The sequence below is a fragment of the Ochotona princeps genome, chromosome 13, assembly GCF_030435755.1.
Source record: "Ochotona princeps isolate mOchPri1 chromosome 13, mOchPri1.hap1, whole genome shotgun sequence".
In the NCBI taxonomy this organism is placed as follows: Eukaryota; Metazoa; Chordata; class Mammalia; order Lagomorpha; family Ochotonidae; genus Ochotona; species Ochotona princeps.
Genome location: NC_080844.1, coordinates 31,315,907 through 31,342,827, shown reverse-complemented (window position 1 = coordinate 31,342,827; position 26,921 = coordinate 31,315,907). Strand labels below are relative to the sequence as shown.

The window sequence follows — 26,921 nt, the reverse complement described above, 5'->3', positions numbered from 1 at the left end:
TTAGGAGGAGGGGAATCCCAGACTATACAGAATTGTATGATAAAATTCAAAATTTAAAATAAAAAAAATTTAAAAGTTAGTACTAATATTTGTAAAAATTTAATACAATTATAGCTTCCTAACCCATTGAGCAATTCCATCTTCCACAATACATGTAACAATAAGAGATATGAGAAGTTAATCAAACAAAGCTCAGTTTATGTTTCAATTCTTTTATTATACATCATGGTTGCACAATTTGAGGTTGGATAAATACAATTGGTTGTCAAAATTTCTTTGAACATTTTCTAGATTACTACATGCAAATGACCATGAAAATATTTGGCATTTTTAAAGTCTGAAACTCTGAACAGGCACTTACAGGAAGGAAACCATTACCATCCACGGATGCCACAAGTAGAGTAGACACCCCAGCATGTGGCACCTGGAGCCTGTGCCAGGAGAGACATTGGTTACTCACCAATTTATCAAAGTGCCATAGTAGTTAAACAGGTTTAAGGATTGTAATTTGGGTTACTTATCTTACTCATAAAGTAAGGTTAACTGACAACTTGCACTGAAGTGTATTAAAAAATATTGGTACAAAAACCAAGAAGTCATAAGTGAAAGCAGCTTCCCCAGAGAAGGCTGCAGTGTGGTTCCTACAGTTAGTGTACTTGAGACCAGACCCAGGCATGTGGACCGCTGGCTGCAACCTCCTTTGTGTAGACACTGAACTAATGACTTGAACTTAGTGTTAGAAACTAAGACCGTGGGAAGTTGAGTCTGAACTACCAGAGCTGCAGTTTAATAAAGTTGTCAAGATCTGAGTAACTAGGTTTTACAGGTCCTCCTGAGTCCTCCATCCCAAACTTTTCCCTCTGAAAACTCAAAACAAGAAATCTGTGAAGTCAGAAAAAAAAAGTATCTGCATATGTGTGGCAAAGATTCCTTAAATTAACCAGTTAAACAGACACATCCGTCAGAGTGTTGGCAGACTGAAGAAGGGCCAAGGCGGCTGCCCTGCGGGAAGGTAGCAGTCAGGATTCCTCAGCCTGGCACCACAATGTGCTCCATAATGCAGGAGGGGGGAAACCCTCATGCCACGGAGAACTAGCAGGTGGATGCAACTCAGGGAGTGTGGCCGTAGGCCCAGAGCACCCACAGGGAACACTCCAGGCACATGCCTTTCCCCAACGCAGCTGGGCAAATAAAAGGGCTCAGAGACATGGACATGCCACGGCCAAGCCTCTGCAGAATGGAAGGGGTCACCTGGGTTTCAAAACTTATTTCAACACAAAATATTTAATTTTTTTGCATGTAGAGAATAAGAGGTAATCATTAGCATGGAAATGTAGAAGAGAAATATTTCTAATCAATATTCTGCAGAAAGAAAGCAAGTTACAAATACTAGCCTGCTCACAGGACAGTCTTTAATGTTTCTGCTGATGCAAATCTGAGTACTTATCATTAAATCAAAGTGTGCAATTTAAAAACAAGGCAGCTTCAGAAATTTCCAGTGTTTCAAAGAAAGCACTTTTTAAAATGTATATACATGAAGAATATTTAGTTACACTGTAAAATAAATGCAGCACTGTAAGATAAAGGAAGACTGTTATATGTGGAGTTGTGGCCTTTCCTCCCTACACGCTGCAACCATCTTGATCCCGCTGAACTCAGCGCTGACAGTTTCTCCTTCTTTTCCCCATTCAGTTCACATTTCTGGCTGTTCAGCAGATGCCTGTGAGTCTGGAGACTCAAAGCGCTGGTGAAAATTTGTTCTCTGTTTCCTCAGTTTTTCAGGTGCTTTTCTCCATAAAATAATCTCCTAGAAAAAATAAAAGCAAGGTAGCAACAACTTCATGTTCTTTGTTATGCCTTAAATTGTCACCATATATCAAGTGATGGATGCTTCAATTTCAAACATAAAAAAAAGTAAGAATCCTTCCTGTTTTTCGTAGACCCACTTACTCCCAATTCTAATCTTGCACTGCCCCTTCTGCCTTTCCTGCTCCTACCACAGGCTGTCAATTCAATCTAGCAGAAAGTCCTTGCTAGTCTTGCTTTAGTTTCTAAAATCAGCTTTGGGGCTCAGTGAGATAGTGTAGTGGTTAAAGTCCTCGCCTTGCACGTGCCATTATCCCATATGGGTGCCGGTTCTAATCCCAGTGGCCCTGCTTCCCATCCAGCTCCTGCTTGTGGCCTGGGAAAGCAGTCAAGAACGGCCCAAGGCCTTGGGACCCTGTACCCGCTGGGAGACCTGGAAGAGCTCCTGGCTCCTGGCTTCGGATTGGCTCAGCTCTAGCCATTGTGGCCGCTAGGGGAGTAAACCATCAGATGAAAGATCTTCCTCTCTATCTCTCCTCCTCTCTGTATATCTGACTTTCCAATAAAAATAAATAAATCTTTAAAAATAAATAAATAAATAAAATCAGCTTTGGCTTCTGGGCCACTGCTCTCAGCCCTGCATGGTGGACACTACAGCATCCTGGGAGACGGCAAGCGACTCTGCTATCCATGACTCCTCCTGACCCACCTTCCACATCCCACCACAGCAGTCCTCTCACACACTGCAGGGAATACTCTTCAGCAGTTGTGACTGCCTCCAGGGTAACTCTCCAAACATGGCCTTTATCTAATTCATCAACATAACTTCCTTCCCTTCCCTCCCACATCATCCACCCTTCCCCACAATCTCCACTCCTCTGCCCATGTAAACCTTGTCCTGATCAATCCATCCTGAGATTTCCTTTTATCTCTCTTGACTGGTTGTTTTAATTTTAAGCCAATGTAAGCATTTAAACAAAGTCCCTTTGGAAAGCAATACCCTTACCATGATATGCAACTGATTTTGAAATTGTAAATATTAGAACTGAATCGTGATACAGTGGGCTAAGCTCTGTAGGAGCTTAGCACACAAACAGATCTTTCCAGAGACTCACTCACAACAGCAGATATTAAGCTTAGAGTCCTGCAGAATGACCAGCGAGGGCTCTGTCACAGCATGATTCCACTCTCACCACGATGTACACCTCACTTAGAAATTCGTACTTGTTGGGGCTCAGCGGCGTGGCCTAGTGGCTAAGGTCCTCGCCTTGATCCCATATGGCCGCTGGTTCTAATCCCGGCAGCTCCACTTCCTCTCTGTCTCTCCTCCTCTCGGTGTATCTGACTTTGTAATAAAAATAAAATAAATCTTTAAAAAAAAAAAAAAGAAAAGAAATTCCTACTTGTTGATCACAACAAAACTTAAGACAAATGAGTGCTTTCCACGTGTGCTTAGAAAACCCCATCACGGTTGGCAACATACCTGCTGTTTAAAGTACCTTCTGTCTTCCTCATCAACAAGCACAAGGTTCAGGAAGTACCTTACTGAAAACTTTTTGTTCACATCTCTCATTGTAGGAGTTGGGTCATACCCTGCTAAAAATAGTCTTATTGGAATTGATTCACCTGAAAGAAAAACAATTTCTATTTAATTCTAAAAGATGGTGACCCACAGTCATGTAAACACTAGATGTAATCTCTATTGGGCAGACACTGCTCAGATGCAGGGGTGCACAGGCCAGGCTTCTAGGCTGCACACTGCGACAAAACAGGCAGCTAATTCCTTACAGTGGAGAAGGGCCCATGCATTACAGGGTGCTCAGCTGCATCTCCAGCCTCACCCACTAGTGCCAGGAGCCTCCCCCAAGTGTGACAGCCAGAAGTGCCTCCAGACAGTGCCCCCTGTCCTATGGGGAACAAATGTGCCCCTGGATGAGAGCCACTGCTCTAGAGCTAGAAGACCTGCATTCAGATCTCAGCTGTCCCTAACTGACCGTGGAACCTTGGCCAAATCAGTGAACCATTCTGTTCCAAGTTTTTCTTCTAATATGGGAAATACCAGTAACATATGTCTTAGAGGAAATCTATAAAGACTGTAAGGGTTAATAATGCTAAGGGAAATGAGCCAATCCCAAAAGGTTAGATACCACATGTTTGCCTTAATTTAAGATGAAATTATGTCAACATGAGAAATGGTACCTGTAAAAAGTAATATTATCTCAGCCTCAAACAGCCTATCCCACATGCAATAAGATATTGTGAAATAACCAACGAACCAACAATCAATGTGAGTCAGACTGCTTATGATCTACATCAAAGATCTGTAAAACCTAACATACTTTTAATACCCTATGTTATTCTGTAATGGAGCGGGAGAGCAGAGAAATCTTCCATCTCCCTAGAATGTGTGAGGTAGATGTGAAATATAACCTACCAGGATCATAACTGGTAACTCATAGACAACAGACTTGAATCAGCATTAGACAATAGTTAAACTACAAAGACACAGGGGGAAATCAAGAGCAACCCTGACAACCTCTTAACAGGAGGTCATATGCAAAGAGCAGAGGGGGACCCCAGAGCAGAGCAGGGGGACAGGAGGAGGCTTGTATCCCAAGCCTGAAGACTCCCAGATCCTCACCAAGGACTATCAGTACAAGCACCCAGGACTACATCCCAACTATCAAAGAGACGACGGGGAATTGGAGAGCCCTCAGAGGCCAAGAACTCAGGTCATCCACTCCCGCTTGAATCTACCACATGGGATGGAAGAAGACCAAATCCTCCTTCGCAGGATGCAAGAGCATCAGAACAACAGCCAAGAGCCCTGAGCAGTCCGCAGAAACAGAAGAACAGTAAACTTCCTTCGGGACTAGGGAGGGGAGCTCTCTTTGGTCCTCGCTTGGTTCCAACTTTGGGTCCACACCCTCTCTGGCAATGACCATCAGGATGGCTCCAGAAACCCCTCAAAACAAACAAATAACCAAACAAACAAACCAATCTAGAATAGAGAACAACAAGGAAAGCCTAGAATCAGACAGGAAATGGTCAGCGTGGATTCACTTATATCTTACTAGGTGGGACACAAAGATTAGTTACTCCTCACCAGGACATTGAAGATTTCTCTGCACACCCCTCCTTAAAACTGTTCTGCACCTAAACTGTTGACATATGTCATGTCATGTTAGAGTTATAAACCAGTCTAGACTTCCCAAAAAAAAAAAAAAACAGCCAGGTTCAGCAAAATTATGTTTCAACGCTATAAAAAGCTAAATACAGGGCCCAGCAGCGTGGCCTAACGGCTTAAGTCCTCGCCTTGAAAGCCCCGGGATCCCATATGGGCGCCGGTTCTAATCCCGGCAGCTCCACTTCCCATCCGGCTCCCTGCTTGTGGCCTGGGAAAGCAGTTGAGGACGGCCCAATGCATTGGGACACTGCACCCGCATGGGAGACCCGGAAGAGGTTCCAGGTTCCCGGCATCGGATCGGCGCGCATCGGCCAGTTGCGGTTCACTTGGGGAGTGAATCATCGGACGGAAGATCTTCCTCTCTGTCTCTCCTCCTCTGTGTATATCTGGCTGTAATAAAATGAATAAATCTTTAAAAAAAAAAAAGCTAAATACGATAATGAATATAGACACGAGACAGCTGAATAGTAATCCATAGCCATTTTAAGGTATATAGAACCTGGCTGTATATAAACTAAAATTGAAATGTCAATGAAGAAGTCAGAGGATGTGGCTAAGAACTTGCTTTTTTTTTTTTTAACATATTGGTTACTCAATACTATGTCAACTAATTCCATAACATTATAAATTGTTGCTGATGTTATGTTGGGGCTTTTAATTGATCAGGATGATACTCTGCCTGCTCTACCTTCAGACCAGAGATGGTCTCCCCAAGAAGCTGTTGAACTTATCTGGACAATAAGATGCTGGACTCTATGCTTGGTATATGCTTGCAATGAAAGAATCTCAACTGAACTTGAACTGTGGCAATGCAGCAAGGTGGAGGAATCCACCATGGGGGGAGGGTTTGGGGAGGGGTGGGAGGGAAATCCCAGTACCTATAAAACTGTGTCACATAAGGCAATGTAATTTAAAAAAAAAAAAAGACTGGGCCCAGCAGCGTGGCCTAGCGGCTAAAGTCCTCCCCCTGAATGCCCCGGGATCCCATATGGGCGCCGGTTCTAATCCCGGCAGCTCCACTTCCCATCCAGCTCCCTGCTTGGGGCCTGGGAAAGCAGTCGAGGACGGCCCAATGCATTGGGACCCTGCACCCATGTGGGAGACCTGGAAGAGGTTCCAGGTTCCTGGCTTCGGATCAGCGCAGCATCGGCCCGTTGCAGCTCACTTGGGTAGTGAATCATCGGATGGAAGATCTTCCTCTCTGTCTCTCCTCCTCTGTGTATATCTGGCTGTAATAAAATGAATAAATCTTTAAAAAAAAAAAAAAAGACTGTAAGGGTTAAAATATGTGAAAAGGTTATTAAAGTAACAGCAGGTGTTTCATATTGAACTGTTTTCTATTTTCATGAAGTTTATCATGTCCAACATTCCTTTCCAAAAGGACTGTGGTAGATTCTCAGTTTCTGTTTCCCTATGAAAAGTAATTGTTTGCATATTCTTTCCTGAATATGTGTTATTCAATACTTTTCTCATGCACATCTATTTGCTGAAAGATTTAAAACTACATAACAGGGTCCAGAGTGGCAACCTAGTGGCTAAAGTTATTGCTTTACCAAGCTCCCATATGACCCCGGTTCATGTTCTGGCCACTCCGCTTCTCATCTAGCTCCCTGCTTGTAGCGTGGGAAAGCAGTAGAGGACAGCACAAAGCCTGCACCCACATGGGAGACCCAGAAGCAGCTCCTGGCTCCGGATCAGCTCAGCTCCAGCCGTTGCAGCCACTTGGGAAGTGTACCAGTGAATGGAGGATCACTGTCATTCCTTCTCTCTGTAAATCTGACTTTCCAATTAAAACAAAACCAAACCAAACAAAACAAAAAAAACCTACATAACAATTTGTGGCTGCTGGGATATTTTTGGTTTTGTTGTTGTTGTTTGTTTTTCTAGAGACTTGTTTATTTTTATTGGAAAGACAGATCCACTGAGAGGAGAAACAGAAAGATCTCCATCCGCTGGTCTACTCCCTAAGTGGCCACAACAACCTTAGCTGAGTTGATCCAAAGTCAGGAGCTTCTTCCAGGTCTCACACATGGACCTCACGTCCAGGGACACAAGGCTTTGGGCCATCCTCTACCACTTTCCCAGGCCACAGGCAGGAGCTGGATGGGATGTGGAGAAGCTGGGACACAAACTGGTATTCACATGGGACCCTGGCCCATGCAAGGTGAGGATTTAGCCACTAGGCCATCCCGCCAGGGCCGGCTGCTGAGATCTTACAAGCAGTGCAATGAAAAGTTCATCTATGGACTCAGTATGGTAGCCTAGTGAATAGAGTCCTGCTTTGCATAAGCCAGGATCCCATATGGGTGCCAGTTCTAATCCTGGCAGCCCCGCCTCCCATCTAGCTCCCTGCCTGTGGCCTGGGAAAGCAGTGGACAACGGCCCAAAGCCTTGGGACCCTGCACCCACGTGGGAAACGCAGAACAAGCTCCAGGTTCCTGGTTTCAGAATGGCTCAGCTCTAGCCGCTGCAGTCACTTGGGGAACAAACCAGCAGATGGAAGATCTTCCTCTCTCTCTCCTCTTCTCTGCATATCTGACTTCCTAATAAAAATAAATAAATCTTAAAAAAAAAATACATCTATGTGGATCCACTGCTCCCAGTTGGAAATGATTCACTGTATCACTGCTAGCAAGGTGCTTACCCTCTCTGCACCTGTTTTCCCTGTAAATAAAAGATACACCTGCCTGACTGGGGAGAGCAGTGGGTGCTTTTGAGCATCAAGACACCTTACAGTGCCTCACCTGCAACTGGCTCACAAGAGATGCTGACCACTCTTTAAGTAATGACTGACAGAGTATGAAAATTTCAAAACATAAACTGAAAATGATGAGTCCTGGCTCCACAATCTCAGACACTGGAGATTATCTACAATTGCTTGTTTCCTCGAGGCTATCAAGACTCCAAATCCCATAGGAATTAATGCTCAGCCACAAAGCACTGTCAGCATGAGAAAAATAAATTACAGAGTTCAAATAACAGAAGATAATAAAAAAGGTACAAACTCAGAACTAGAGCATAGACAAACAGAACTGTCTCTCCTAAACTCTAGATTTAAATGGAAGGAAAATTAACCCAGAGGTGCTTGCATGGTCATCTTAGCAGCTATACAAGTCCTAAAAATCACCTTTACAAAATTAGTTTGAAGAATTCACCAGTACTTTCACACTAAATATTCACAAATCAAACTGCCACACAATCACGCTGTTTGCACCAAAGGGAGTACCTGAACAGTGTTACCTTTTACTGGTGCACCATCCATGATTTCGTATTTGGCGACTGTTTCGGTTTCTGTTGTGGTACTAGGTCCTAGAGCAATAAAGGATAGGCTATCAACTTAAATACTTCCAGAATATTATTTCTAGCCTTATACCTCCTTACTATTTTCTAGCTACATTATTTTTTGAAAATGATGTTTTTAAAGAGTTGCAGAGAGGAAATGAGAGAAAAAGATCTCCCATCTGCAGCTTCATTCTCTAATGGCAGGCCGAAGCCAGGAGCCATAAATTATTTTTATATGCCAGTTACAGCTCAATGAGATTGAGAACATGAATCCATTATAAAAACTACAAAACTATGAGGGGGTCTGCCTGCAGCACCAGCATCCCCTGTGGGCACCAGCGTGGGTGCTTACTGCTGCTTTTCCGATCCAGGTCTCTGCTAATATGCTTGAGAAGCAGTGGAACTTGGCCTACATACTTGGGAGCCTGCACCTTGTGGCAGACCTGGAAGAAGCTCCTAGTTCCTGGCTTCAGTCTGGCCCAGCTCTGGTCACTGCAGCCATTTGGGGAGTGAACTGTAGATGGAAGAAATCTCTCTCGGCAACTCTTTCAAAAAAATAAATCTTTTTACCCAAAACTGCAACAGATTATCTTTGTTCCCTTCCCATGACATCAGCTAAAAGTTTCCCTAAAGATGTGTTTGTAGCAATACAGTAGTGCCTTTTTCTGGCATTGTCCTGTAATTGTTGCAGGTAGCAATGCCATGTAGCCATAATCCAGTGTGCTTCAAAATTATAAAAATACCCTTGACCTCACTCCACTTCTAAGATTTCATCTTACAAATATGAGCATATACTTACCATGATGTTATTAAATGAATGTTCATTTGTAACAGCAAAAGACTGAGAAAAGATTTATATATGTCCACCAACAGTGGATTGATTCAATTCTGGTATTTTAATAGCATAGAATACTATAAAAAATGAAATGCAATGATGGAAAGATCTCTAAGAATACTTGTTAAGTGAAAAAGCAAAGTATGTATTTTATATCACCATTTAATAAAAAGAAAGGGTATGTTACATAGGTACTTTCTTGTATATGCTTAAAATATCTAAAAGGAGTTTACAACTTATAAGCACATTACCCATGAGGTTCCTGGGTACAGAAATGGGACACTTTGCACCATACAGTCTTCTATTTTTTAAAAATGATGTAGAGTTGTCACCTCCTCAAAAGTTAATTTTTTCAAAAAGCACTAAGTAACTTACTGGCAGCAATGCTAACTAGCAAAGGTAGTATTCAGTGTGGATGTCAAATGTATTTTCAGTTTAAATATTTTAAGATTTCTAAAGTTTCAACAAAAGGAATTTTAATATTCTAACTTACCAATTCCTGTAATCTCTTTTTTAATTAGTTGTAACTCCATATGTTGTATTTTTATTCTTACTAATAAGAAGTAGATTTTCCCAACAATGACATCCTTTAAATGATACCTTTAAGAAAAAATACATTTCATTAACTAAATGTAAGTTTTAAGAACAAAGAAAATGATGAACTAGCTCTTGAAAGGCCTCAATAAGTACCTTTAGAATATCAACTAAGAACAGTAATTTACTCTTTTTCCAAACCCATTTTCATTATTCCACTATAAAAAATTCAAGTTTTTACTTGACCATCAGCATACCTCTGATGGAATAATTTATTTGCTTAATCACTGCTCCTATGTATAGGTTGAATTAGTTTTCAGAGAATCTAAGCACCTAATTGATTAGAAAATGAAGATTTTTATGCATGAAATATTTCCACTGTATGAAGATATTTTTCAACATTAAAACCGCCACATGAAAGTTCACTGTCATTAATTTATATGCCAGAACCATGCAGCTAAAATAAATCATATAGGGCTCAGCGTGGTAGCCTAGTGGCCAAAGTCCTCTTCTTGCACATGCCGGGATCCCATATAGGTGCTGGTTCTAATCCTGGGGGCCCCACTTCCCATCCAGCTCCCTGCTTATAGTCTGGGAAAACAGCACGGCCCAAAGCCTTGGGACCCTGTACCTGCATGGGAGACCCAGAAGAGGTTCCTGGTTCCTGACTTCAGATTGGCGCAGTAATACCCCAAGAGTTGGTTAACACAATGTGTCAGTGATGGGTGGCTTCAAATGAAGTTTTTTAGTCCTAAACTACCTGATCATTTTTATCAACAATATAAGAATCTGAAAGCAGGGTATAACATTTTCAATGATATTAACAACTAATAAAAATCATATAACAGAAGAATGTGTAGGAGGGGAATAAAACAATTCACGTATTTAGTAAATTTTACTCCTAACAGATAAAACCTATAAATTAAGAGTGATTTCAAGGGCACCCTCTGGTACAGCAGTTAAGACCCCCTTGGGACACCTGCCTCCCCACTGCAGTGCACGTGTTCGAGCCAGCCTCAGCTCCCGAGGACAGCTTCCTGCCAACGTACATCTGCGAAGTAGCGGCAATGGTTAGTTGGTTCCCTGCCAACCATATGGGAGGCTTGGAAGAAGCTCCCAGCTCCCAGCTTCAGACTGGCCCAGCTCTGGCCATTGCAGCCATTTGGGGAGTGAACTAGCAGATGGAAGATACAGTTCTCTCTCCCTATCTCTGTAGGTAAAAATAATTTAAAAGAAGAATGAATGAAGTATAAGTCCATTCTGTAAAAATGTAACATGAATTGGTGGTGAAATGAGTAAAAAGATATGCACTTTTTTTCATGTACAATAAATTCTTACAGACTCATTAAGACTGGGTACATTCTGAGATGGTGAAAGTCTCCAGAAGCAGCAGCCAAGCAGAGATCTGTAAGGAAGACAGCTGCCCTTGGATGACCAGACCAAGCTTCTGTCTTACCGATCAGAAACAGTTGGTCTTACCATCAGATTACAGATGTTATTCTATTCCTACTTTGATCCATTCACAAAGACCTGAAAAGCTTATTGGTAATGTTTCCTTGGACATTTCTGTGAAGATACTTACTTTGATTTATTATATTCAAATTCTATATGCAGACAATCTTCAATACCCACTTCCATCTTAATAGAGTTGTTAACATCAGGATAGGTGGCAAGCTGGTGAACAATAAGATCATACTCTTTTACCAAGTCTGTCAGTCTTCTTACTATTGTCACCTTAAGAAAATACCTATAAAGTTAATGGAGAGGATGGGGTAAATCGCCTTTGATAAATTTATGCATCAAATAAGCAAACATTCATTACAACAAAAGGTTTCTCCTTGCTGGAATGAAATTACATTACATACACCTTAGGAAGGCTTTCCAATTTTCTTAAATGACACCCAACATGAGAAAAAAACATACAAGTACAATTTTAAAACAACAGGTATTCCCACATGAGTTTGTGAACCTTGAGATCTCTCCAGACTTTTTTTTTTTCCTTTCTTTCTTTTTTTTTAATCCCTAACTAGGTAAGGCACTGTCATCTGGAATTTGAGTTGTCAAGTTCAACAGAGAGAGTAGGATCCCAGAGGTGATGCCTGATGCTTTCAGGTTAGTATCTTAATTGACTGTAGTCTCAGAGGCAACTTGGGGCTTCCTGCACAAATACTGGCCAAGGGAAAAATAACTGGATTGGGGGTTCAGAAAACTGGGTTCCATTAACTATTAAGAAATCTGAACAAGTCAGACAGCTTTTTAGAGACTCCAGCTCACCTATTGACATTTTACCGAATGAGCTTCACTGAAAAACTAAATGGATTCGAAGGGTAAGTCAGCACAAAACAAGTACCTAAAGAACAATTCACACAAGAGATGTATGTGAGTAACACTTCTCATTGGAGTTTGAGCTCTTAGCATCTCTGTGGAACACTAGCGAGACAAAAAGATATGGGAAAGGTTTTTTGAAATCTTCTATTTTCCAGTCCAGAATCAGAATTTCCAATAAGAACACCAACAGTAGCTGTTGTTTCTTAGTTTTGCTTCTGCTTACAGTTCCTAACATTCATACCTCAGGCGAACATTGGCACCGATGTAGGATTCATATGGCTTTTCGACTTGCATAAATTCAAAATCATAACTTCTGCTCTGAGTCAGTTCTCCAGGTAAGGCTAGTTCTTTCACTAGATTTACAAACTCGTGAGTATTACTCTTGTCATTGAAAAGTTCTAAGAAATTCAAAAAAGCAAAAAGACAAATTATGTTTAATAACATTTCAATAAACCCAAACTTCTGCCTCCGAAGTAAATAGTTCTTATTGAAAGAGCCAGCTGGATTTGTCTCTAATAGAGCCATAAGCCGAATGTTACTGCCCTCATTTATTATGTTAATCTTAGGCATACATACATTCAAGAATCAGAATCCAGGAAAAAAATTCTACTGGAAATTATTCCACTGCTTTGATGCAGTTAAGACTTTCCAAAATGAGACTGACATAATACCAGCAATTATTTGAACTTTTTCCAAAGCAAGAATTAGCATTTCGTTGTTTCTGTCAGGCAAATATATTGCCTTAATAAAACTAAAACACGTAAAAAACTAAAACACGTAAAAAAGTGAAACTATCAGTTAATTGCTATAAACTGCCTCTCAACTATTATTTTTTTGTTTGTTTTATATTTTTCAACTATTATATCTCACCTTGAATAGATAGGAAACAAATATCCACCCATTCCAATTTTGGTACTTTAAAATTTGGAAAGTTAAAATCTGAAACCTAGGTATGTGAACAGCACTCTAGAGACACACTTTCTCTGTTTTGACTCTGCAGTACGTGAAGACGTGTGAAGTTTTAACTTCCGTTTAAAAAAATGTATGGGAGAAATGTACACAACGTGATCTACAAAGAAATTACATGTTTCCTCTTCAGATGGAACATTCTACTGATAGGTGACCCTGGCTACAGGCATATACTAAGTCGGAAAGACAAGTGGCATGGGTAATTAGGAAATGAAAGATGAAGGTGAGGCTAGTAATTGTGAGTAAGGCTGATGAAAAATGCAGGCAGGAGGAAATTTCAGTGAGTCAGCTAATTTACTGGAATTAATTTTCAAAGCTGATAGTTTACATAACTGCTTTCATTGTTAGTAATAAAGCCCAATAAAAAATAAATGCAGAATGAGGCAAACATTTAGTAGAAATAAAACATTTAATTTTTTTCCCTAAAATCCTCTTCTACTATGCAACATCAATTCTTTCCTTCCTTTCACAAAGCCAAGATCTGACTCAATTATTTAATTGTCACATTCACCCTTCTTCAGCTCAGTTATCAAAGAAAAAAAAATACTATTTTAAAACTCACCAATTTGACCTACAAATTCAATTCTAATTCCTTGGTGCTCTAGCCTCTTTCCCGGTTGCTTAAAGGCTAGGTTTACCTGCCAAAACATGAAATTATGAGATGTTAACAGTCCTTTCTGTGGGCCTAGTAGCAGAGTCCTTGCAAATGAATGTAATAGAGAAATCTATGTCTACACGTGTATTCGTCAGGTACACACTTATGAAGCATGAGACATCACCACATACTAACATCAGGGTGCCCTTACAGCACCAGAGAGGAGTCCTTCATTCACACACAATCACTGGTAAGTCCGTTACTTACATATACAAACTTAAAGCATCTGCTCCACTGCAAGGAACTTCATAGCTGGAAAAACTACAGAACGACTGAAAGAAAGGAAAAACTATCCATGTGTATTTTCTCATCAAATGATTAACCAATTCTGTGATAAACTACAGTACTTCTATGGGAAATAATCACTACCTCCAAGAACTGACCTAAATAATCACTTTTAGTTTTTAATAACCACAATAATATTGCTGTAATTCCTAACTCTAAAAGGAATGGTTATTTCCCTGAATATGCTACTCATCCTAAAAACAGAATGTCTAAAGATTTAAGTTTTGAGTGTTATTAATCTCACATGCTTTAAATACATAATCTCAAAATTCATAAATTCATGTATAGGTTCAATGGAAACCTTAAATTTATATTTTTTCATTTGGAAAAATAGAGCACATAACTAAATAAAATTTCAAACATCTAATGATCAACTAGCACAAGTTTCTTAATTTGTTTCTTATAATAGATTTATTTTTGATAATGTTTACATAGTTAAGAAGGATGCATGCCCATGTGGACCACTGATTAGGATGAGGGCCAAGGAATGAGGGAAAGTGGATGAGACAACTGTTTCCAGTCTCCTTTTTTTCTTCCTGTATCTGGGGAAAGTAGGGAGAGAAAGGGATGCTTTATTTTTTTTACAGTATACTTTCAGGTTTCATCTTTACTACAACAAATATTGGCAATGTGAATCTCAAAAACTTTCCTTCCAAATACTGCATATCAAAAGATAATAGAAAATCAAACACCAAGAAAAACACAGACACAATTATTATATGAAAACTATATAAATTAAAATATGTACTATTTTACATATAGCTTTCATATGTTGTGAATAATATGAATTAGTTACTTGCCTTCTAAATTTGTATCTCAAAAAAGTAGTAAATAAATTGTGGCAATCATATGATGGAATATAGTGTCAAACAATTTGTAATGATGGAAAAGATGTACATGATATGTTACGTGAAGGAAGCATGGTCAAATTGTACAAGTATAATGCCAAATAATATTCTCCAGATGTCTTAAATAATGCCATTTTCAGCATTTATTTAAGGAATAAAATTCTACATTGTGTTTAACACAAATTATCAATGAATTACACACCATTTATAGGTCATGTACATCAAGTGAGGCACCAGATAGCTAACATTATTGCTGAATGTCAGGATTATCCAAGATCAGTTTCTGACTACTGCCAGAAGAACATAATTCCATACCCATGTTCGTTTTCTTGATTGATCTTCACTTACTTGAAAGGCAGAGTTACAGAGACACAGGGAGAAAAAGAGAGATTCTATCCATTGATTCACCACTCCCCAGTGGTCCTGATAGTTGCAGCTAGGACAAAGGCCTGAAGCCAGTAACTCCACCCGAGCCACCCACACAGGCTGGGCCAATTGCTGCTGTTTTGTCAGCAGGAAGCTGGATGGGAAGCAGAGCAGCTGGGACAAGCACCAGTATCCTAACATATGGCAGCTCAGCCCACTGGACCACAATGCCAGCCCTACACTCATTTTGTTGACTGTAGACTCTGCAGAACAATCCTGGCTTAAAGAACTAAAACATGAACTCCTGGCATCTTAAGCTACACATATGCCTTTGGTTTTTTCTGTAACAGGGAACAGACACAGAGTCTGCTTTGTGCTAGGATAACAAAGGTCTACAGATTTCAATTTCACTTTATCACAGACCAATCTAGTCCTTTTCGGAAGACAAAAGAAAGAAAGAAAGAAAGAAAGAAAAAACAAAAAACAGTATTTAGAGAACCATACATACTGGTATGTAAAATAACACTTTGAATTACCATTTGCCTTAAAAAGATCTAGTAATTCCTTTATTCACTGTTAACATATATTTATAGAATGAAAGTTTGAGAAACACCTAACAACTTTGACAAGGCCTTTTTCTCATGGAAAAACAATGTAGGAAGAAAAACAACTCAATCTGAAATCTGTCATCTGGAAACTGCATAAATTAAATGGGAGGCCATGTCCTCATTTTTAAGCAAGCTACTTTCGGCATTTTTTTTCTACTTTCTGCGTTTCATCATAAATTTAAATGGCAAGGGCCCGGCGGCATGGCCTAGCGCCTTAGGTCCTCGCCTTGAAAGCCCCGGGATCCCATATGGGCGCCGCTTTTAATCCCGGCAGCTTCACTTCCCATCCAGCTCCCTGCTTGTGGCCTGGGAAAGCAGCTGAGGACGGCCCAAACCTTTGGGACCCTGCACTCTCGTGGGAGACCCGGAAGAGGTTCCTGGCTCCTGGCTTTGGATCGGCGTGCACCGGCCCGTTGCGGCTCACTTGGGGAGTGAAAACATCGGATGGAAGATCTTCCTCTCTGTCTCTCCTCCTCTCTGTATATCCAGCTTTCCAATAATAATAATAAAATCTTTAAAAAAAAAATTAAATGGTAAGCCAAGATCTAAACTTAAAAGAAGTTTACCACTGCGAATAAAGTTTCAATATTATCATTTTTTTAAAGTTTTTTTTCATTTTTATTGAAAAGTCAGACATACAAAGAGGAGAGACACACAGGAAGATCTTCCATCTGCTGATTCACTCCCCAAGTGACTGTAATGGCCAGAGCTGAGCCAATCCAAAGCCAGAAGCCACTTCCAGGTCTCCCATGCAGATGGAGGATCCCAAGGTTTTGGCCGTCCTCGGCTGCTTTTCCCAGGCCACAAGCGGGGAGCTGGATGGGAAGCGGGACCACCACGACATGAACCAGTGCCCATATGAGAGCCCAGCTCATACAAGGCTAGGACTTTGGCCACTAGGCTACTGTGCCAGGCTCTAACATTCTCATATTTTGCCTTTAAAAAAATATCCTAGTTAAGTAACTGGAACACTGACTATCTTTTCTTAAACACACACACACATAGAATAGCCAAAATGCTCCCAATTTTAACAAAACAACTATATTTCAACATTTAATTAAACACAATGAGCAAGACTCTCAAAATCAGTTCTAATACCATTTTTTTTAAAGATTTATTCATTTTTTATTACAGCCAGATATACACAGAGAGGAGGAGAGACAGAGAGGAAGATCTTCCGTCCGATGATTCACTCCCCAAGTGAGCCGCAATGGGCCGATGCGCGCCGATCCGAAGCCAGGAACCTGGAACCTCTTCCGGGTCTCCCACGCGGGTGCAGGGTCCCAAAGGTTTGGGCCGCCCTCGACTGCTTTCCCAGGCCACAAGCAGGGAGCTGGATGGGAAGTGGAGCTGCCGGGATTAGAACCGGCGCCCATATGGGATCCCGGGGCTTTCAAGGCGAGGACTTTAGCCGCTAGGCCATGCCGCCGGGCCCATCTAATACCATTTTTAATCCCTGGTATCAGTTCTAATACCAGGTGCTCCGCTTCTGATCCAGCTCTCTGTTTATGAACTGGGAAAGCAGTGGAGGATGGCTCAAGTTCTTGAGCTCCTGCACCCTGGCAGACCCGGAAGAAGCTCCTGGCTTCAGATCAGCTCAACTTCAGCTGTTGCAGCTATTTGGGGAGCAAACAAGTAGATGGAAAAACCTATCCCCCCCGTAAATCTGCCTTTCAAGGGCCCGGTGGCATGGCCTAGCGGCTAAAGTCCTCACCTTGAACATGCCGGGATCCCATATGGGCGCCAGTTCTAATCCCGGCAGTTCCACTTCCCATCCAGCTCCCTGCTTGGGGCCTGGGAAAGCAGTCAAGGATGGCCCAAAGCCTTGGGACCCTGCACCCGCGTGGGAGACCCGGAGGAGGTTCCAGGTTCCCAGCTTCGGATCAGCGCAGCACGGGCCGTTGCAGCTCACTTGGGGAGTGAATCATTGGACGAAAGATCTTCCTCTCTGTCTCTCCTCCTCTCTGTATATCTGGCTGTAATAAAATAAATACATCTTTAAAAAAAATCTGCCTTTCAAATAAAAAGCAAATAATATTTTTTAAAATATCACTTTATTTTGTGGACCAGTGCTGTTGATGTGGTAAGTTAAGCCTTGATCTATAGCGCCAACATCCCATCATGGACACTAGTTTGAGTCCCAGCTGCTCTACTTACAATCCAGCTCACTCATAAGGTACTTGGAAAAACAGCAAAACATGGTCCAAATCCTTGGACCTCTGCACCCATGTGGAAGACTTGGAAGAAGCTCCTGGCTCCCAGCTTCAAACCAGCCCAGCTCCAGCCATTGTGGCTATTTCAAGTGTGAACCAGCAGATTGAGAGTCTCTCTCCCTTTCTGTCTCTCCTCTCACTGTAAAAATCTGCTAAACCAATAAAAATAAATAAATATTTTTAAAAAGTAGTGTGGGGCTTCAAGACACCATTGTTACCATTGGATGGAAAAATCAAAGATACATGAAAGTCAAAACATGTAACAGGGTATGAACAAGGAACCTTTGTCCTGCCAAGGGCTGTTTGGGTATTTGTAACACCATTTGCAGGCCATACAAAATTATCAACTTGAATATTCACCTGCCTTACTTAGTCAAACATGTAATGACCTCACCGTTCCCATGATGACCGAACTGCTTCTCTTTGGTGAGATAAGTGATTGTAGCTGGTAAGGAAGATGCTATCACCCATAATTTCTTTTCCAGGTTTGCATGGGTCTGGAACACAGTTGCCTCTTTGCGCTAGGTCTGAAAAGAACTGCCCACCTACTTCAGTGTGCACTTCTCAAAGTGGGAAATTCGTCATTGCTGATACATTTCTGGAGCTCAGGCAGCAAGCGTCATTGGATCTGCCTTTCAGATTCACCAGGGCTTTGCAGCTCAATGATTTCCTTCCATAGGCCATCTGGCCTATCAGCTGGTTCCACACCACAAAGTGTAGCAAAAATGCTCAATTCCATTTGTTTACTTTTCACATCCCTGACTATTTCATTAAACACCTCAACTAGTTTGACACATGCGCCAGAATATTCAAGTGTCAGAGGTCTGTTACTCTTTCGGAATTGCATTTTCCACAGCCTTCATTTAACTTCAAATGATTTTAGGCTTGAAAGAAGGGAGCTGAGCAGGACTTGGCAGCGTGAAGCTTAGCTCTGAGCGTACCCGGTCACGTCAACAGTGAATGCCAGCCAGGTCATACAGCCACCTGCTATCACTGAGTCTCCTGACAGTTTTCCCTTGAGCTCCACGAACTACTTCATCCGAAGTTCATGAAACTTCATAAGCAAGTTCTCTCCCCTCAGCCATGGCACTTCGTAATAAGGAAGATCTCTGCACTCAGGGTCAGGATCATGGAGCCACTCCTTCAGCTGGCAGCTCTTCAGTCCTCTGCTTTGGACAACATTTACACACAACACTACTGCTGACAGCTCATGGCTGAGCCACAGCGACTGGCTGCAGGCTTGCCTGGTGCGTGATGTGGCAGCACGTAACTGAGTCACATGGATCATGGCAGAGATGATTCTGTGCTTTCATCACAAATGCAATCAACCCTTGTTGTGAGCCAACCATGGCTGCAGCTACCTCTGTATTAAGACCACTTAACTTCTGAAATGCTAGCTCAAGCTTTTTCAGTCATAAGTCTCTCAAACATCACCTCTTACAATTGCATGTATGGCTTTTAGGGACAGTTCCTCTCACAAGTCCAACTGCTGTTATCTCAAGACTGGAAACAGCCAGTTAGACAATATTTGCTATGCTCAGTATCTCATCACAAGCCAGAAAGATCAGAAATCGACAGAATCTTTCTGTCTTTTCTCAGCCAAATCAGTAAGCTGATTAGAGACAGTTCTCCAAGACAAACAAATGCTCCACAGCAATTTTACTTTGTCCGGCGCGAACAGCTCCGCAGCAGCCACCACAAGCTCCTTCATAAACTCTCTCTCCATGAGCCTCAGCTTCTCAGAGCAGCTGGCTCACTACAGAACTCTAAGTAACAATGCCTTCTACAACGAGGCTTAATGAAAACCGTTTGCTGTGACTCCAAACTCCACTGAAGAGAACTGGTACTATCCAGACGCTTTTGGCCTGCAAATTCATTGAATTTAACAGGTTCTGAGATGCTGATGCTCCAGACTGGCTTTTTAAAAAATTATTACTAATGTGTCACCACAAACCATGGACACAGGATTGCCTTTGACTTCAAAGGCACAGCACGCTAAGCCGCAGCCTGTTGTGCCAACATCACGAGTGCTGGTTTGGGTCCTGACGACTCTGCTTCCAGTCCAGCTTTCTGCTAACGCTCGGGGAAGGCAGTGAAAGGTGGCTAAAATCTTGGGCCCCTTCCACACACGGCAGACCTGGGTGAGTTACAGGTTCCTGGTTTTAGCCTTTGTCCATAACTGGCTGTTACAGGTCATGAGGTGAGTGAACCAACAAGTGGAAGAGTTCTCTCTGTCCCCATCTCGCTGTAACTCTTTCAAATAATTTTTTAGAATACTATGAGGGCCTGGCGTGATAGCATAGTGGTTAAAGTCCTCACTTTGCACGCGCCAGGATCCCATATGGGTGCTGGTTCTAATCCCGGCAGCCCAGCTTCCCATCCAGCTCCCTGCTTGGGGCCTGGGAAAGCAGTTGAGGACAGTCCAAAGTCTTATGATCCTGCACCCGGGTGGGAGACAAGGAAGAGTTCCTGGCTCCTGGCTTTGAATTGGCACAGTACCAGCCATTGGGGTCACTTGGGGAGTGAACCATTGGACAGAAGATCTTCCTCTCTGTCTCTCCTCCTCTCTGTATATCTGCCTTTCCAATAAAAATAAATAAATCTTAAAAAAAAAAAAAAAGAAGAATACTGTGAGAGAGAAAAGTTGAAAACCAAAAACTCACTTCTGATAAGGCACTAAGACTCAAATGGGTAAATCTGGGTAAAGACCAGAATAGACAATGCAGTAAAAATGACTAATAAGCCTAAATTTTGCCTAAATTCAATCCATTAAGTAATCCAAAAATGCAAATTAAAATAAGATCAACTTTGCCTGTAAAATAGCCAAGAGTACAAAGTTATCATATCTAACGTTGTCTTAGGTGAAATAAGGCATTATAGGTAGACACGCACTTATATGAAGATGCAATTTCCAGGTTAATATATACTAGGATCCTTCAAATGTTTATATTTTTCTGCCCAACAAATCACTTTCAGAAATCTAAAGGAAATGATCTCATCCTACAGAAATCTGGAAAGAAATATGTACATAAAGGTTTGTTTTACCAAAGACAGATACTGGGGCCAGGGCCTGGCACAATAGCCTAGCAGCTAAAGTCCTCGCCTTGAATGCATTGGGATCCCAAATGGGTGCCAGTTCTAAACCTGGTGGCCCTGCTTCCCATCCAGCTCCCTGCTTGTAGCCTAAGAAAGCAGTCAAAGATGGCCCAAATCCTTGGGACCCTGCACCCATGTGGGAGACCCAGAGGAGGCTCCAGGTTCCCGGCTCCAGGCTCATAGCTCCAGCCATTGTGGCCGCCTGGGGAGTTAATCAACAGACGGAAGATCTTCCTCTTCTTCTCTTCTCCTCTCTGTACATCTGACTTTACAATAAAAATAAATAAATTTTTGGGAAAAAAAAAGGATATACTGAGGCCAGTACCATAGCTCAACAGATTAATCCTCTACAATGCGGTACCAGCATCCCTGCCTTTCAAATAAAAATATATACTTTTTAAAAGTCACCCAAAACACAGGATCTAATAAAGCAAGCTTAAATTAACCTAGTCATTAAGATGCCTGCGGCTCACCTAGAGTGCCTGGAGTTGATTCTCTAAGTCCATTTGATTCTAGCTTCCTGCCAGTGGACACTCTGGAAGGCAGAGATGATGGTCCAAGTGGCAAGCTTCCTGAACTGCATTCCTGGCTACAGCTGCAGCTTCCTTCACCCCAGCTCCAGTCTAGCTCCACTCCAGCCACTGCACACATCTGGGGAGTGAGCCAGAACATGGGAGCTCTGGGACTGTCTCCTAGTTTCTCTGCTTCTCAATAAAATTAAAATTAAAAGTGAAAGTACTTAAATATCTAACAACAGGGAAAGGGTATGTTTAATATACTTAATTATGTAAATATTAATTAGTGTCAAGACAGTAGACAGAAACACCCAACCTGTTTACCAAGTGTACATTTTACTTGTTAGCAGAAGCGAAAAACCCCCAAAATTTATATTTTAAAAGTTACTTAAAGGGTCAGTGCTGTGGAGTAATGGGTAAAGCCACAGCCTGCAGTGTTAGCATCCCATATGAGTGCTAGTCCAAATTCTGCTTGTTCCACTTCCAATCCAACTCCCTGCCAATGTACCTGGTAAAGCAGCAGAACATGATGCAAGTGTTTGGGCCCGTGTACTCACACTGGAGACCCAGATGAAATACCTGGTTCCTGACCAGCCATCACTGGCTGATGCAGCCATTTGAGGAGTGAACTAGTAGATGCAACATCTCTTTCTCTCCCTCTTTGTAACTCTTTCAAATAAATTTTTTTTTAAAGTTATTTCAAATGTTTTGTAGCTTCATTTGTCTATGATAATGCCATTACCCAATATTATAAATTAATGAGTATTGATCCTATTCCCTAAGGTACAAGTATAAACATATATAAAGGGGAACAAGGTAAAACTTAATAGAAGGTATCCAAAATGTATCTGATCATGCAAAGTTACATCCCTGAAGTGCTGTACACTGGTCCCCTACAAGACACCAAGAAATGAGAGGTAGACACAAAGGTAGTAGTACAGAGAAGGAAGATAAAAAAAAAAAAAAAAAAAAAAAAAAAAAAAAAAAAAAACAGAGTCCTTCAAAAGGCTATACCAGAGAATTACTTCCAGTCGCTAAAACTCAACTCCTGCTAAAGGAGAACAAATTGTGGGTAGGTCACATTCCCATTGGAGAGGAACTATCTAATGCCAGTCACAAACAGAAAGCTCTACATGAAGAAGACTGCCCCTGAAACCCAGAGTGAGAAACTTTGCTGCATGTTCTAATGAACCAAGGATTTTAGCTGACCTTCAAAAGAAAAAAGCATCTCTAATTAAAAAAAAATCATTCAAATTTTTGTAATTCTAATATCTCACAATTGGGTAATTTTTCCCAGCAAAAGATTTACCTTTCCCGAGACAGACTCTCCATCATAGAAGAGATAGTGCTTTTCTACTTTGCCATCTTCAGTTTTCATTTCTGCCATCTTCCTGGTTTCCCCATCATTAAGGACAACATCGATCTCACAAATGGGCCCAAAAAAACCTCCGAGAAAACTCTGAAACAAAATGAGAATGGTATTCATTATCACATTTAGTCAGTCACATATTTTATAATTCAAGTTGAATTATCTATGATTTAAAATTAGACTTCAAATCTGTGATTTCACAAATGACTTAGCCAAGTTGAACTGCGTGTAATGATGTATATACAGTTAACAAAAATCTATTGAGGATAAGTTTCATGTTGCTTTTTCTCTAAAGATTTATTTATTTCAAAGGCAAAACTACAGGGAAGGGGAGGGAGGCGGGAAGGAAGGGAGGGAGAGAGGTTCTTTCATCGGCTGATTTCCTCTCCAAAATGGCCACAAGAGCCAGAGCTACCTCAGGTTGAACTCAGGAGCCAGCATCTCCATCCTGGTCTCCCACTTGGGTACAGTGACACAAGCACTTGGACCATCCTCCATTGCCTTACCAAATACATTAGCAAGGAGCTGGGTTAGAAGCAGAACAGCTCAGACTAGTATTGGCATCCAGATGGGACGCCAGTGCTGCAACTGGATGTTTAATCAACTACACCACAATGTGAACCTCGTGTTATGTTTACTGACACAAAAAAGATTTTCAAATTTAACTATCCTATAGTTTCAATTTTCATAGGTAACCACCATAAAAAAAAATCAAATACTACTATGTGTAAGAAATCCAGGAAACTAATTCTTAATATTTAGGTTTGAAAAATTACCTTTAGTTATACTTCTGAGTATTACAAAGGTATAACTTATGACATAATTTATATCACAAAAATTAAAATGAATTTTTATAAAGTATTACTTACAAAATCCACTGCTACATTATATCTGAACAGGATCGTTACATTATGTAAGTCTTTGGAGTCAAACTGGATCTAAAGAAGACTAATGATATTTCTGTTTATTTAAAAAAAATGTGTAAGCCTTGTTCGGCAAATCCTCAATAGAACAGAAATAGAAAGGTCAAAAACCGATTGCTTATCAATGCCAAAATACACTTGGCAGTAATGCAGAATCCATTAGCAATCCTGATAATGGATGTGGTTATGACTATTTCTGCTACCAAACCTACTCCTCTAGTCTTTTTTACAATTTGCACAAGAATAGCATCCTGTCACATCGTCTGACATTCCCATCCTGTGTCACTCCACTATACCCAGTACTCAGAGTTATCCATCATAAACATAATAGTGGACTTCTGAGTGTATAAACTGGAACTAATTAAGTAAATACTTGGTAATTATCTGGTAAACCTGAAAATGTACATTAAACCTGTAATTCAACAACTCTACCCCTAGGTATACACTGTGCACAGAAACTCTTACAAGTATGAATCAGGCGACAAACTAAGAATGTTCAAGACAGCCCCAAACAGCAGTCTAATCATCACTCAAGAAGAAAACAGACACATAACTGCTAGTGTATGTTAATGGAATATTGAACAGCAACTGAATTGAAATACACAGACTAACTTCATACAGAAAATGTTGATTTTTGAAAGAGACGAGACAGACATCCATGCACACAGCACAAAGAGCTCAGGGAGACTAGCCATGTTGTTTGGGTTTTGTTTCTGTATTTATTCTGTTTTGAGCTATGTGGTGGATGTCCAGGTACGCACATTATGAAATTCACCACTTATTTGTGCACTTCCCTGTACATAATGTTTACTTAACATCTGTTTAGGGCCAGATCAATAACCTAGTGTTTAAATTCACCCCTTGCATGTTCCAGGATCCCATATGGGCACTGGTTCCTATCTCAGCTGCTCCACTTCCCATCCAGCTCCCTGCTTGTGGCCTGGGAAAGCAGTCCAGGACCACCCAAAGCCTCGGGGCTGTGTACCTGGCTCCTGGCTCCTGGCTTCAGATCAGCTCAGCTCTGGCCTATGTGACAGCTTGTGGAGTGAACTAACAGATAAAAGATCTTTCTCAGGCAGAGGAGTGTCCTAGAGGCCAAAGTCCTGCCTTGACCGCGCCAGGATCCCATAGGAGTGCAGGTTCTAATTCCAGCAGCCCCGCTTCCCATCCAGCTCCCTGCTTGTGGCCTGGGAAAGCAGCCGAGGATGGCCCAATGCCTTGGGATCCTGCACCTGCCTGGGAGACCAGCAGAGGATCCGGGCTTCTGGCTTCAAATCAGCTCAGCACTGGCCATTGTGGTCACTTCAGGAGTGAATCCTTGGATGGAAGATCTTCCTTTGACTTTGCAATAAAAATAAATACATCTTCAAAAAAATTTTTTCTCTTTATCTCCTCTATAAATCTTTCCGATAAAACAAATAAATAAATCTTCCTTAAAAAGTGATATTTAGAAAAACAGTAACTGTTTAAGCACACATACACACAATGTATTTCTAACATTGCCTACATCTATCCAGTCCTACCCATCTCTCTAGTCACATCAACCTCAATTTATCGGATTTGCTATTCTTCCTTGTCCTAGAGCCAGGCAAAAATTTTTAAAGATTTATTTATTTTTATTTGAAAGACAGTTTGACAGACAGCAAGAGAAAGAGATCGTCCATCTGCTGGCTCACTCCCTAAATGGCTACAAAGGCTGGAACTGGGCCTGCCCAAAGCCAGGAGCTTCTTCTGGGATTTCCATGTGGGTCCAGAGTACTAAGGACTTGGTCCATCCTCCCCTGATTTCCCAGGCACATTAGCAGGGAGATAATCGAAAGTGGAGTAGCCAGGACTTGAACCAGTACTCGTACAGAATGCCAGCACTGCAGGCAAAGGCTTAACATACTGCATCAAGGTATCAATCCCAAGTAAAACTACTCTGAACTCATTGAACTTAAAAATATATATATATTTTTTTTTATTGGAAAGGCAGATATACATAGAGATACAGAGAGAAAGCTCTCCACCCCCTGGCTCACTCCCCAGCGGCCAGAGCTGAGCTGATCTGAAGCCAGGAGCCAGGAGCTTCTTCCAGGTCTCCCACGCGGGAGCAGGGTCCTAAGGCTTTGGGCCACCCTCAACTGCTTTCCCAGGCCACAAGCAGGGAGCTGGATGGGAAGTGGAGCAGCCAGCACACGAACCAGCACCCATATGGGATCCTGGCACATTCAAAGTAAGGATTTAGCCACTAGGATATCAAGTCAGGCCCGCCCACTGAAATTTTAAGATTCGGTTTGACTAAATTCTGAAACATATTTTCCCTAAGTGCTACAGATATGAGGATGTGTGTAGAAGGACATTCAGAATCTTCGCCATTGTGGGAGACGTAGCCAGTTGAAGGCACCAGGAACAACTGATAAGGAGATAGCAGGATATATCCTCCTCGTGCACAGGTTTAGATAAAGAACCTGCTAGAGGAACTAGCTGTGTTTTGGGGAACTGTACCTAGCTGTTGAAATGTAAATAGCTCAAGCCCCTCCTCCCTGGATGCCTACATGACAACCTTCCTTTAAAGGTCTGGTGCTGTTAATAAACTTAGGCTATTGACCATCAGTCAGTAGTCCACGCATGTTATTATCGTCTCCGTGCACCAAGTTGTTCGCTGCAGGACAGTAACAGATGTGTAACAGTTCATAAACCTTAATATAATCAGCCGATATTTGCTGATGATTAGCTGTGTAAATCACAAGTCAGCAAGGGAGGGTCGGCTGTTGGAAAAGCAATTACTGAAGGTGGAAGACAACCCCTCCAAGCAGTATTTACTTTAGAGCAGGAATCGAAAACAGCTAAGTTAAGACTAACTGGTAGAGAAGGCAGTTAAAAAAAGAGTTCATTAGCACATTTGAATTACAGAGACAGGAAAATTAAAATTAATGTTGTCATTCTCACATTCCTGTAACTAATTAAAAATGAGTCTTGAAAACTGGCAAAAAGGGCAGTGTGTCTTTGTGACATGGCCGTTAAGTCTGCTCCAGATGCCAGCATGCCTTGTTGTCGGGCCTGGATTCAGGTCCTGGTCTGGTCCTACTCCATATCCCAGATTCCCACCAGTGTGGACTC

At 41.5% G+C, this 26,921-nt stretch overlaps 1 protein-coding gene across 2 annotated transcripts in view; it reads right to left on the bottom strand.

Annotated features, from left to right (window-relative positions):
- Window positions 1-196: 196 nt before the first annotated feature.
- The window catches only part of VPS26A (VPS26 retromer complex component A), a 30,551-nt gene continuing 3,826 nt past the window's right edge, over window positions 197-26,921 (bottom strand). For both annotated transcript variants that reach the window (XM_058671550.1, XM_058671549.1), the window contains exons 2-9: window positions 22,837-22,986; window positions 13,504-13,579; window positions 12,214-12,370; window positions 11,227-11,391; window positions 9,604-9,710; window positions 8,234-8,302; window positions 3,290-3,432; window positions 197-1,807 (exon numbers count right to left, since the gene is read on the bottom strand). In XM_058671550.1, coding sequence (XP_058527533.1) covers window positions 1,694-1,807; window positions 3,290-3,432; window positions 8,234-8,302; window positions 9,604-9,710; window positions 11,227-11,391; window positions 12,214-12,370; window positions 13,504-13,579; window positions 22,837-22,986 — 981 coding nt within the window. In that variant the 3' untranslated portion in view covers window positions 197-1,693. The remainder of the gene's footprint in view (window positions 1,808-3,289; window positions 3,433-8,233; window positions 8,303-9,603; window positions 9,711-11,226; window positions 11,392-12,213; window positions 12,371-13,503; window positions 13,580-22,836; window positions 22,987-26,921) is intronic.